Source organism: Schistocerca cancellata, chromosome 1, assembly GCF_023864275.1.
Source record: "Schistocerca cancellata isolate TAMUIC-IGC-003103 chromosome 1, iqSchCanc2.1, whole genome shotgun sequence".
NCBI lineage: Eukaryota > Metazoa > Arthropoda > Insecta > Orthoptera > Acrididae > Schistocerca > Schistocerca cancellata.
Window position 1 is genome coordinate 791,791,377 of NC_064626.1, and position 14,691 is coordinate 791,806,067.

Below are 14,691 nucleotides of genomic sequence, written 5' to 3' on the forward strand. Positions count from 1 at the left end.
GTAAGAATTATTCTTTTGTTCCCTCGGAAATCCTCTGCCAGGCACTTAAATGTGCAGGTATCCATGTAGATGTAGATGTAGAAGAACTGTTTCGTAGGCTTACTCTTCTATTCTCTCCTCCCCTCGAATCACACACTTTCGCAGTTACATATGTGGTGCAAATTTCTACACCTTTCGAGATACGGAAACAAAAGTATTTATGTTTCTTCGATTTACTGAAAACAGATTTATAGTGATATCATACTTTATTAAAAATAAAAAATACAAGAAACGGACATTTAGAACGGTGGTAAACGTTCTAAATTTTTAGGCTATGACGTCCAGTAAAATGATATCGACATCAATTTCAGTTTCCACTTAAACTTGCCATAAGAGTGAAAAGTATCCTACGCTGGATGTTTTTGGCATACTCACTCATCGTAGCTCCCTCCTTATCGTGCAGTAAATTTCATTTGCAAATATTGAGAAGCGGTCTGGATACGACGTGACGAATATATTGCGACAGCTGCGGTACCACACATCACTTTCGCTGATTTCAATCGGCTCGTTTAGAATAGTTTCATTTGTGACCTCATTTTCTTATTTACAAGTTTCCCATCATAACGAACATTAGCCTGTTCCATGCGTCTGTCTCTGTTACCGTGAGCTCAATGGGGAATTATTTTGTCCTTGAGGTCATTTTTGCACCGAATTTCCAGTGATACATTTCTCACACTATGGAACAATGTCTATAGAACTTCCACTGGAAAACAATGTACAGAAATCGATGTTCATCAAGCGAACAGTGTAAAACTTGCCCTCAATGGCAGACATTGTCATAGCCTGTCATAGTGTTCGCAAACTTAACTTCTGCTAGACGTCAGTATGATGCATTCCGGCGTTTGCCAGCTAAAACGGGCTATCAAAATTAGTACAAGGCCATCAGTCTGCATAAGGTTTCAAGTGTGTTTCTGAACTGAGCGTGCACTAAGATTTCACATTCCCCTCAGCCCTAAATGCTTTCTCATTTCCAGTACGTAACGTTTTCAGCTCAAATATTTTACCTTCAACCCTGCACGGCTTATTAAAATTTCGAATTAAGTAAATTATAATGCACTGTCAAATATTTAAAGATTCCGATTTATTTACCGCTGATATTTTCCTCCGTAGCGTCTTCTGATTCAGTGGCTGTGCAGCTCTTTAGTAATTAGCGAAACCATTTTTTTCCACATTATCAGAACAAAATGGAAGATGATTTATATACAGAGTGAAACAAAGCTGTACAGAGAGAGTTCGAGGTGTTTGAGGGTGTCTTCAGAAACAAATTAAATACAGGAAAATCGTAAAATTTCGCTTTCAGAAACGACCTCCTGACACTTAAATCTAAACTCGATGTTAACAAATTTCTCTTCTACAAAAACGCTTTCCTTGCCATTGACAGTCTACATTTTATATCCTCTCTACATCGACCATCATCAGCTATTTTGCTTCCCAAATAGCAAAACTCCTTTACTACTTTAAGTGTCTCATTTCCTAATCTAATTCCCTCAGCATCGCCCGATTTAATTCGACTACATTCCATTATCCTCGTTTTGCTTTTGTTGATTACTACTCCGAATTTTTCTTTTGTTTCCTTTACTGCTTGCTCAATATATAGATTGAGTAACATCGGGATAGGCTACAACCCTGTCTCACTCCCTTCCCAACCACTGCTTTCCTTTCATCCCCCTCGACTCTTATAACTGCCATCTGGCTTCTGTACAAACTGTAAATAGCCTTTCGCTCCCTGTATTTTATCCCTGTCACCTTCAGAATTTGAAAGAGAGTATTCCAGTCAACATTGTCAAATTCTTCCTCTAAGTCTACAAATGCTAGAAACGTGGGTTTGCCTTTCCTTAATCTGTTTTCTAAGATAAGTTGAAAATTTTTATGTCGAGTAAAACGCTATATACTTTTACTTTTTTTCTTCATGTGGGGAACCAAAGCTGTAAATTTGTTAAAGAACATTTTGAAGCATTCCATCTTGGCTTTTCCTTCATAAGTATTCAGTTTATCGCCCTTTTCACGATTGGCCAATTTCAGCCTTCCAGGCCATTTTCAGGCGCAGTCTACAACGAAACAAATCAAAGATACAACTCATATAAGTTTGGCTTATTGACATACAACAACGTTTTACAATGGATAGCCCAAAACTGTACCTACAGGCTGTTAATAAACGGCGATACAGCCGGTATGAAAGCGAGCACATAACTTGTAAGCGTCAGAATTAAAACCATAAAGCGTGCTGCGTGCAGTAACAGTCATCTTTATAATTAATGCCACGTTGTAGGACATTATGTGTGTTCGCTTTCGTTGTCGAACACCAACTGTCACTTCTGTACACGCAGGAACCAGTTACAGCAAATATACAGCAAATAGAATCAATGTGTCCGTAGGTCGATACATGGCTTATAGACGTAACGTACTGTATTCTATTATAAGCACGTATTAAAGGTCGCAATTGTTAAAAAAAATTCAATTCTAGAATGAACGGTTTGCCACGGCATAAAATGTGTCTGCAGGTGCGCGGTAAAATCCAGGAAGAAGGGGCGGACGAAGTTTTAATTAAATTTTGTACGTAGAAAACTTAGACACACCTTCTGCCAGACGGTACATCATTAGCAACATAACCTGAGACAACATCATATAATGTTTACTTCATCTAGAAAGCGACATTCATGACTCACGATCGCTGACATTCAGAGTCAGAATAGTTATTGTAATACATGGCTCACCAAATGACATATAAAGCATTTTTTTAAAATTATGTAACGCAATACAAACTTAAAGATATATTAAGAAAAAGGTGATGAAAAGAAAAAATTAGCAGTTCTTATTTTAGCATCACGACCTAAGGTAATCTTACGCAAAAGGGGCTACTGGCAGATAATACCGCAAATGATGCATCAAGTAAAGACTATATAACAACCTAAAATATATGGTTGTGAATATTTAAAATATGAACAGAGATACTTTTCTACAGCAAAAAAAGTGCCACGGTGTAATAGGTGACAGTAAAATCTATAATCTATAAAAACAAAAGTTTATGCTGGTGACATGGCCAGAGAACATCTTATATTATGTGCTATTAGCGGCTAAAAAAGGCGGGGGTAAGGGGGTGGGGAGTGCTACGCTGATTAAAATCATAGCAAGCTGAAACAAAAGGTTGTAAATAAAATTAAAACAATGTGACAGTGCTTAGTTGTAGCATAACTACTTAATACGCAATAAAACGATGGACAGTTAATCTCGAATCATGGTCTGAGGTAGTCTAACATGAACTGTTCTACCAGTAGCAAACAAATAAGGGCAGTGGGTACTCAGTCTTCTATAGTGCAAGACTAAAGGTAATGTATTAGTGATGTTATTAAATATAAAAATCTGGTATATCACCACATTAACAGCGTAATTGTACGACACATCGACACTTGTACATACTGTTTTACGCTAATCATCATAAAATATTATTTTTGTATGTCAGTAAGCCAAACTTACACTGAGGTGACAGAAGTCCCGGAATACTTCTCATTATTGCCTCAGACCTACTTTTGTCGAGCCTAGTGCAGCAGCTCCACGGAGTGTGTACACAACAAATCTGTTGGGGGTCTCCTGCAGTAATACTAAGCCTTGGTACCCTATAGCCGTCCATAATTACGGAAGTGCTGCCTGTGCACGAACTGATCTCTCGATTGTGTCCCTATATGTTCGATGGAGTTCATCTGGGTGGCCAATCCATTAGCTCGAATTGTCCAGAATGTTCTTCTAACCAACTGCGAACCATTGTGGCCCAGTGACATGGCACATTGTCATCCATAAAAATTCCAACGTTGTTTCAAAACATGAAGTCCATGGTCTCCAAGCAACTGAACACATCCTGTCATAACCATTTCCTGTCAGTGATCCGTTCAGTTGCAACAGAGGCCCCAGTCCATTCCACATACACACAGCCCACGCCAGTATGGAGCCACCACCAGTTTGCTCAGTGCCTTGCTGACGACCTGTGTCACGAGTTTGTTGGGTCTGCGCCACCCTGGAACCCCTACCAACCGAAATCGTGGCTCATCTGACCAGGTCACGGTTTTCCAATCGTCTAGGGTCCAACTGGTACCGTCACGAGCCCAGGAGAGGCGCTGCTGACGATGCCGTTGGTCGTCTGCTGCCACAGCCAATTAACGCCAAAATTCGCGGCTCAGTCCTAACGGATACGTTCGTCGTACCTCGCACACTGATTCCTACGCTTATTTCGTTCAGTGTTGTTTGTCTGTTGTAGCACTGATAATTCTCCACTAAAGCCGCTGTTGTCGATCTTTAAGTGAAGGCCATCAGCTCCTACGTTGTTCATGGTGATGGATAACGCCTGAAAGTTTGTATTCTCGGCACACTCTTGACACTGTGGGTCCCGCAATACTGAATTCCCTAACGACTTCAGAAATGGAACGTCCCATGCATCTTGCTCCAACCACCCAACCTGCATTTAAAGTATGTTATTGCTGTCGTGCGACCATAATCTCGTCGGAAACCTGTTCACATGAATCACCTAAGCACATATGGCAACTCTGCCAGTGCACTGCCACTTAATAACTTGTGAACACGATACTATTGCCATCTACAGGGTGTTACAAAACTGTACGGCTAAACTTTCAGGAAACATTCCTCACACACAAAGAAAGAAAAGATGTTATGTGGACATGTGTCCGGAAACGCTTACTTTCCATGTTAGAGCTCATTTTATTACTTCTCTTCAAATCACATTAATCATGGAATGGAAACACACAGCAACAGAATCTACCAGCGTGACTTCAAACACTTTGTTACAGGAAATGTTCAAAATGTCCTCCGTTAGCGGGGATACATGCATCCACCCTCAGTCGCATGGAATCCCTGATGCGCTGATGCAGCCCAGGAGAATGGCGTATTGTATCACAGCCGTCCACAATACGAGCACAAAGAGTCTCTACATTTGGTACCGGGATTGCGTAGACAAGAGCTTTCAAATGCCCCCATAAATGAAAGTCAAGAGGGTTGAGGTCAGGAGAGCGTGGAGGCCATGGAATTGGTCTGCCTCTACCAACCCATCGGTCACCGAATCTGTTGTTGAGAAGCGTACGAACACTTCGACTGAAATGTGCAGGAGCTCCATCGTGCATGAACCACATGTTGTGTCGTACTTGTAAAGGCACATGTTCTAGCAGCACAGGTAGAGTATCCCGTATGAAATCATGATAACGTGCTCCATTGAGCGTAGGTGGAAGAACATGGGGCCCAATCAAGACATCATCAACAATGCCTGCGCAAACGTTCACAGAAAAACTGTATTGATGACGTGCTTGCACAATTGCGTGCAGATTCTCGTCAGCCCACACATGTTGATTGTGAAAATTTACAATTTGATCACGATAAATGAAGCCTTATCCGTAAAGAGAACATTTGCACTGAAATGAGGATTGACACATTGTTGGATGAACCATTCGCAGAAGTGTACCCGTGGAGGCCAATCAGCTGCTGATAGTGCCTGCACACGCTGTACATGGTACGGAAACAACTGGTTCTCCTGTAGCACTCTCCATACAGTGACGTGGTCAACGTTACCTTGTACAGCAGCAACTTCTCTCACGCTGACATTAGGGTTATCGTCAACTGCACGAAGAATTGCCTCGTCCATTGCAGGTGTCCTCGTCGTTCTACGTCTTCCCCAGTCGCGAGTCATAGGCTGGAATGTTCCGTGCTCCCTAAGACGCCGATCAATTACTTCGAACGTCTTCCTGTCGGGACACCTTCGTTCTGGAAATCTGTCTCGATACAAACGTACCGCGCCACGGCTATTGCCCCGTGTTAATCCATACATCAAATGGGCATCTGCCAACTCCGCATTTGTAAACATTGCACTGACTGCAAAACGATGTTCGTGATGAACACAGACCTGTTGATGCTACGTACTGATGTGCTTGATGCTAGTACTGTAGAGCAATGAGTCGCATGTCAACAGAAGCACCGAAGTCAATATTACCTTCCCTCGATTGGGCCAACTGGCGGTGAATCGAGGAAGTACAGTACATACTGACGAAACTAAAATGAGCTCTAACATGGAAATCAAGCGTTTCCGGACACATGTCCACATAACATCTTTTCTTCATTTGTGTGTGAGGAATATTTCATCAAAGTTTGGCCGTACCTTTTTGTAACACCCTGTATATTTGTGCATATCGCTATCGGATGACTTTTGTTACCTTAGTGTAGACGCATTCCCGGTTCGATCCAGTTATGAAATTGAAATTTATACTGAGGTAAGGTTTCAACCCAATCACATGAGTGTTCACAAGTTCATAATTTCACTGAGAAAATGCACTATAATTGCAAGCAATGTCATTGGTTTAATATTACCTGAGTCTGTTCCAGCTATGGATCCTTTAGGCATGTGAATAAATAAAAATGATGTGTGTGTTGGTGCTGTTGCAGCGTTCGGCAGGGCATGTACGGGTGACGAGCTGGGCCACTGCTACATGGAGGGGGACGGCGACTCACAGCACACGGCCTGCGCCGCCAACGGTACCTGTGCATGCGCAGACGGGTACTTTCCTAGCGCCGACCTCAAGCATTGCAGTGAGTATACGTGCACCGTGTCCAGTCCCAGGATACGCATGGCTGCGAAACAGAGAATCCAGGACACATTACACGAGAAGATGAGAATAACGGTTTCGGAAGCTGTACAAGTCTGCGCACAAACTTGGAGGAAGAGAGTGGCTGCCAAGTTAACGTACTATTAAGCTACAGTAGTGTACGGAGAGTTTTACATCGCAGTGTGCTCCACATGTATAAATATCCAACAAATTCGGTGTCTCAGTCCTTAAGTCTTAAAGTGGTTTTTTGTCATTGGAGCTACGAGAGGTTGCAGACAACTACGTGTGTGCATTCAAGTTCTAAGGCCTCCGAATTTTTTTCTCCAGACTGGAAAGAGATAGAAACATGTGCATTGTTTTAAAATGAAGCTGCGTTCATTGTCAATACATCCCAGAGATGGCAGCACCGTACGGCAGATGGAATTTTACCGCCAGTGGCGAGAGTGAGAACTGTTTTAAATACTTAAAATGGTGACGTTTTCCTTACTTGAACATTCGCAATCATTCGTTTTCTGAATTTGCATGGTGTGAAACCAATCGAAATTCATCGACAGTTGAAGGAGACATGTGGTGATGGAGTTATGGATGTGTCGAAAGTGCGTTCGTGGGTGCGACAGTTTAATGAAGGCAGAACATCATGCGACAACAAACCAAAACAACCTGGCGCTCGCCCAAGCCGGTCTGACGACATGATCGAGAAAGTGGAGAGAATTGTTTTGGGGGATCGCCGAATGACTGTTGAACAGATCGCCTCCAGAGTTGGCATTTCTGTGGGTTCTGTGCACACAATCCTGCATGACGACCTGAAAATGCGAAAAGTGTCATCCAGGTGGGTGCCACGAATGCTGACGGACGACCACATGGCTGCCCGTGTGGCATGTTGGTAAGCAATGTTGACGCGCAACGACAGCATGAATGGGACTTTCTTTTCGTCGGTTGTGACAATGGATGAGACGTGGATGCCATTTTTCAATCCAGAAACAAAGCGCCAGTCAGCTCAATGGAAGCACACAGATTCACCGCCACCAAAAAAATTTCGGGTGCCAGTGCTGAAAAAATGATGGTGCCCATGTTCTGGGACAGCGAGGGCGTAATCCTTACCCATTGCGTTCCAAAGGGCACTATGGTAACAGGTGCATCCTACGAAAATGTTTTGAAGAACAAATTCCTTCCTGCACTGCAACAAAAACGTCCGGGAAGGGCTGCGCGTGTGCTGTTTCACCAAGACAACGCACCCGCACATCGAGCTAACGTTACGCAACAGTTTCTTCATGATAACAACTTTGAAGTGATTCCTCATGCTCCCTACTCACCTGACCTGGCTCCTAGTGACTTTTGGCTTTTTCCAACAATGAAAGACACTCTCCGTGGCCGCTCATTCACCAGCCGTCCTGCTATTGCCGCAGCGATTTTCCAGTGGTCAAAACAGACTCGTGAAGAAGCCCTCGCCGCTGCCATGAAATCATGGCGTCAGCGTTGTGAAAAATGTGTACGTATGCAGGGCGATTACGTCGAGAAGTAACGCCAGTTTCATCGATTTTGGATGAGTAGTTAATTAGAAAAAAAATCGGAGGCCTTAGAACTTGAATGCACCTCGTATTTATTTACAGTCGAGGCAGAGCTCACAGTTTTTACATTTCGTAATACACATTTTCGGTATAGCGTAAACCAACATATGCGAAAGATTCCTGCTGTTTGAAATTGACTCAGTAACAACGTATAATCAGATTTTTATGTGACAACTCGTGGACACAATCATGTCGGAGACACGGTCTGCGACAGACCTCTCCGCCTCTGACGGAGTGCTGCTCCCGTACTGAGCTTGTGCGAGGGAGTAAAAGTTAGCTTTGGATTACTTTTATTGCGAATATCCTCTCAGTTTAATTATTTGAGTTGTAAAGACATTTTATGTTTATGATATTAGGAAGCCTCTATTCTTGAAGCTTTATTCAAGAGTTTAACATTTTGGCAATAACCTCATTCCGGGCGCACTACCGTTTTCAAGCGATTTGCAGTTATATAGCGCCTTTAGAATACACAATTTTTATGTTATGTATCTCATTGGTTTTGTAGCAATGTGTCAAGTTCTTACTTCCATACCTAATCGTTGGCGTTGTAGCTGTTAAATATTTCTACGTGTTTTATTTCTAGTGCAGACAGAGATGATTTTCATTACATATGTTTTTCTCAACGGTAGATGTTCTTGTTAAGTGATTTTTGTTGAAATTTTTGCGCTTTCTCTAATTGTAAGCTTGACAGCTTTACTTGACAAAAGTCAAAGATTTTGTATGGTTACCTATCTATCTTATTCATCTATGGAGCTGTGTGGTGGTTATAGATACTTTGTATAGGTGTGTGAGTAGTCGTTGCTTATCATGTCATCTGTTCTTGTGTTCTAAAATTACGACGAAATTTTCTGTAAGTATGGGCCAAACAGGAGGAAATTTTCTGATCAGATAGCAAGAGCATGCCAGAAAGAGCGATACAAATCCCTCCACATTTTTGCCATTTGAAAATCCCAGAAGTGCAGTGACTCCTTTAGAAGAGATAGAAAGATAGGCACACAGATTGAAGTCAAGCATAAAAGTTTTATAGAAAATTACGTCGAAATTTTAGTAAACGATAACACATGACATGATAAGCAAAGACTAGTCGCACAAACTTTTACAAAGAACCTATAATCACCACACAGATCCATAGATAAGACAAATATGTAACCATACAACATCGTTGATTTTTGTCAAGTAAAGCTGTCAAACTCACAGAAAACGAGAAATTTCAACAAAAATTACTCAATAACGTCTACTATTAAGAAAAATTCATATATAAACGAAAACAACCCTACCTGCGCTGCACATACAATACGCAGAAATATTTAACAGCTTCAACGTCAACGATGAGATACGGAAGTAAGTATTCGACACATTGTTACGAAACCAATGAGATACAGAACGTAAAAATTGTGTATACTGCAAATCGCTTCAAAAAAGCAACGTACCCGAAATAAACTTATCGCCTAACCCTACAACCCCTGAATAAAACTTCAAAAAATAGCAACTTTCTCGTACAATATACGTTAAATGACTTCACAAGATATCTACTATGCTGCAAGCCCAGAGGAACACAAAATATTTGAGTTGTGGAAAATGATGCATGACATTGATAGTTAAAATCTTTTATTGTGTGGGCCTTTCTCAAAGCAGTCCACGTGGCCCTCAGCCAACTACTGAGTTATTACATAATTGCTTTGTTTGCTGTGTTTTAATAAGATGGTCTTCAAATACAAAATGTTCCGTAAATTATTATTCCAACATGTTGATTGGAGTTCCTTGCCATGTTCCCATAAGTGAAGTTACATGCTGTAACTGTAGTCACTTCGCACCGCGTATTTCGTAACTGTTTACGAATTTGTTACGGTGAAATATCTGGCGTGATAGTTACTTCTGGGGAGGGAAATTATTAGTAACGAAAGGAGAAACTGTTTACCACTCATGGAAAGCTCACTCCCTACACGTGCGTGCCAGATATACATGCGACTTACATTAAAATAGATACGAATGCTAAAATATTGACTCTATTCGACATATACTACTGTGGCGTAAATATTGTTACCCAGTCGCCCTCAAAAAGATGTTCTCAATGTTAACCAAGCGTAATTAAACGAGGCCAGAGACACATTTCTTACAGTTACTCTCGTGTACGTTCTCCGAGCATATATGTTACTTTTTTTATCGGCTGTACTGACTACTTGTTACCAACATACTCTGAATTCACCGAATGTTTGTCAAACCTTCTTAACAAAGAAACCAAACGCTGGTCTGTAATTGGTCACACCATTGTCTTTTTTGCGATTTCGTTTACCGATGCCCAGCACTTTTCCAGAGCTTTTGCAATAAATCCAAGTCTACTATTCGCCTTCCTTAGTACTGATTTTAAGTTGTAATATTTCACCGCGGTGCACTCGCTGAACGAGAACATCCTATTCCTCCCGTTTGGCGAAAAACAAAATAAGAACTAACATTGGCGCCCCAACAGGAGAAGCGATGAATGACAATCCTCACCTAGACCAGCTTGGCCGAGCGGCTCTACGGCTCTAGGCGCTTCAGTTTGGAACCGCCCGACCGCTACGGTCGCAGGTTCGAACCCCGCCTGGGGCATGGATGTGTGTGATGTCCTTAAGTTAGTTAGGTTTAAGTAGTTCTGAGTTCTAGGGGACTGATGACCTCAGATGTTAAGTCCCATCGTGCTCAGACCATTTGAACCATTTGAACCAGCTTGGCCGACTGACACAGGCGCGTATCGGATCCGATCTATGACTCACCTGCACATTAGCAGCCTAGTCTGCATCCGCACATGCTCGATCTGTAACCTGTTTGACTTTCCCTGCAGTGCAGGCAATCGTACGTTATTCGCCACCATGTGAATTGCGTATCACTAACACATCATAAGGCCAATGCGGAGAAGTGTAGGTCCACTACTAAAGAAAGTAACAAAAATCCGGTAAAAATCACGTAAATTCTTGAGACGTGTTGGCTTGTATAAAATATTTTTACAAACTCTTACCAGCGACACCAATTCCGTACTGTAAGCCTCAGAATCCACTATGATGACGGCCGTGCATTTATGACCCTCTGTGTGGTGCTTACGTCACTGGTGCAATCTTTCGACTGGTTCAGAGTTGTAGCAAGTCTTGTCACAGTTGCAATGCTCCTATTCCCACATGGGTCTTCCCTAGACAACACCAAAATCTATTCCAAAGGAACGATACGGAACTATACCATCCTGACCCCTAAAGTTCCGCAATTCAAATTAAAACGATTGTAAACAACAGGTTGTCCATAAAAGAGAAGTATAGTAGCAGGAGCAGGCGCAGCAGCTGACTTACCATGTCGAGTGGCATTTGCGTTGTTGCACAGAAAAGGTTGGCTGAGTGAACTACGTTCGCCTACGCCTCTGTCAACATCAAAGTCCAACTCAAACCTTAATTCACTATCATAAAACTGCACAGCCTACGTTTAAGTGACTGCACACACTCTGGCTCTGTTTGAGCAGACTGCAAAGCTTATTTACGAGATTCGCGCTGGTGATGGGATCTGCGCCGCTATGATGGCAGCCGCCATCTTTTTCGTCAAACTGAACATGCTTAACTCTTTTGCAGGGCATTATACTTGGCGCAGGAGATGTTTGTACCCACATTGGCCGACTGATGGTTTGTCGTTTGACGGTTGCGGCACGAACTCGAATTCGTGGTGGCGCGTTTGGCTGGCGACGGAGGTGAATGCTGAAGATCGACAGACCTCTTATTCAACATTATCTATTACTTCCCGCTGTATGTGGTCGACATACATAGTTGCTGTCTCTTGTGTACTCGATCCGATAGTCCTGTTGTAGGGAAGCAGCCTACTCACGCCGTATAAAATTCACATCAGTCTTTCCATTGTGTGCCAGCCAGTCCGCTGTAACTAGCTCTGACGTCATAAATGTTGCGCAATACTTTAAAAATCAAGTAAATAACCTGAAACGTTTCTAGCATGTCAGGAGTAATACTAAATCACTATGTGTTGAATATCAGTTCAATAACTTAAACCATTTTCGAAATTTGGACGTTTTTCTATAAAATTATTGGCGCAACAGAAAAGAGCTAGAAACTTAAAAATTTATATTTAGATTCCTTTTTCATAATAATTTAGTAGAAACAGTATTCTGGATCTCACAAATTAAAATTTTAGTTGAAATTCACGATTTTCTGGTTTTTGTCTTAGAAATTAAGGAAGCAAGATAGATTAAGTAGGCGAATAAATAAGGCTAGGATGATTAAATTTAAGTAGAAGGGAGATCCACTATAATGATAAAGATGTGAGAAGTTTCAATTGAATAACTATAAAACTATAGCGATAGCGTATCTCCAAAGGGCAAGTTCACAGCTCGTCTACTGCGTGTAGTGTAATTAAATTAATTCTCTCGCGCAAAATATTTGACTTAGCCACGTCAGACTTTTATTATGATTACTTACCTGTCTGCTGAAGGCACATTTAAATTGAGAGCTTCATCGGCCATCAGCAAAGGAAGCGATGATTTATTCAATAACTTAAAGTGGTGCATTACTAGCCCAGCGGCTAGTCGGGAGAGCGGAATTGATCAGGCGTTCCCTTAGCTGTCCGCACCGCGGCTTTATATATAAGAACGCTGCGCGAGAGAGAAAGGCCCCAGTTCTCTCCAGACGCTGAATAGCACACCACCTGTGCCGGGAGTCGCGTCGCGTCGCGTCGGTATCATTGCTATAAACAGCCTCGGATGCCGTAATAAGTTACTCGGGATACGCGTAACCATGAAATTATTTTCGAGTGAAGTGTTAATTCTGGGATAACTTTCATGATCTATCTTCAGTTTGCGTATGTCGTATTTTCACGTGCCGCCGCGGGACAGACATTCTACCATTATTTAGCGTGGCGTTTGATGAACATTATCATCAAATTATGGCGAGAATTCACTTAAACAGTTAATTTGAACAGTTATAGTTGCATCAGCGCATTAGACTCTGAACTGCTCTGTTAGTTGGATTGTGTGGATTCTTTTTGGTCTGTGACTTTCAGGATATAGTGAATATTTTTAGAGAATCGTTTTTGATTATGAATCCCAGACAATCTCCTAATTCCTTAGAGCTATAAGCTGTAGCTATAAATGTATTTCTCAGATGAAGTGGGCACTAGGAATTCTAATTACAGGCTTCACTTTTTGTTAATCACTTTCTGGTGACCAATATTGTAGTTAGAGAGCCAGTGTTGAGAATGGCAAACAACAGCATTAAATAAATAATAGGAACATTTAACAACAATTATTCCACCCACCGCCCCACATATGTTGCTAATCGGGAGAAACAAAACATTTTAAATAACAATAATTCTACCCGCCGCCCCACATATGGTGCTAATCGGCCGGAAATGCATCTTTTCTACATTACATTCTACATTTTATATTCTCAATTATTCCACCCGCCGCCCCACATATGGTGCATCGGCCGGGAAAAACAAACAAAACATATTATTAACAATTATTCCACCCGCCGCCCCACACTGTCTCTATTCTCACTACCCAGCATATGACAGGGTCGTTGTTGTGGCCGTTTTCCACAACTGCTACAGGGACCACATTCGGGAACCGATCGTATCTCTTTCGTCCAACTCTTTTTCTGTTGCGTTGGCACCACTTCATTGATTCCTCCACTGTGACGTCCTTCACCAAAGCATTTTGGTAAATGCTTTCTGTTGCTCCTTTCACAAAATGTGAGATCTTCTCGTCTTCTGTCATATTTGGATTCGCAATATAGCAATTCTGTGTGTAAGTCTTTCTCGTTTTTCCTTGATGTTGGGTCCTGTTCTTCAATTGCTCTTCTACTGACCGAACTTGCTGCTGATTGTCACCAACTGTTATCTTCATTTCTGCCTGTGTTTTGTCCAACCTATCGAGTTTCTTTTCAGTGTTCTCGAGCTTCTGTTGGGTTGTGCCACCCACATGAAAGTACGCATTTGTCAGACATATTACACCATCCCACCTATTGTATTTGGCGACTCGGTTGAAACTTTTCAGCCACTTCGTCAATTCCCGACCAGTGTCACCGCAAAACACTGATGGATGCATAATGCACAGCTGACTTACTGCTGTTTCTGAATCTACTGGTTCTTCTGAATATACAGAGGTCTGGAACGGTATACTGCTTGTATTCCTGTTCCTGTCGGTGGAGGCATTGGTTTTTATGGTGTTTAATTGAAGCCACAATAGTGGAGAGTTTTTTTAAAATTTTCTTAGGCATCCGACGTTTCCAACGAACAATGTCACTTCATAACTACAATCAACTCCAAATCCGAAAGCAATGTCATCAATGAAGTGCTACACTTAGCAGTCAAAGTATTGTGACCAGACAAAACTGCTTTCGTCTGGGCACAACTTTGGATTCTTTGGTTGTTTTGGGAGACAGTTCATTAAACTACAATGCATGAAATATTAGTTCACATTACTACATAAATGAATAAAAGATTTACTTAACATGGACACACTT

At 41.8% G+C, this 14,691-nt stretch overlaps 1 protein-coding gene across 1 annotated transcript in view; it reads left to right on the plus strand.

Moving 5' to 3' along the window:
• Positions 1-14,691, plus strand: part of LOC126187625 (tenascin-like) — a 194,520-nt gene that overhangs the window by 155,799 nt on the left and 24,030 nt on the right. The window contains exon 8 of the mRNA XM_049928825.1: positions 6,475-6,618. Within this exon, the coding sequence (XP_049784782.1) occupies positions 6,475-6,618 (144 nt within the window). The remainder of the gene's footprint in view (positions 1-6,474; positions 6,619-14,691) is intronic.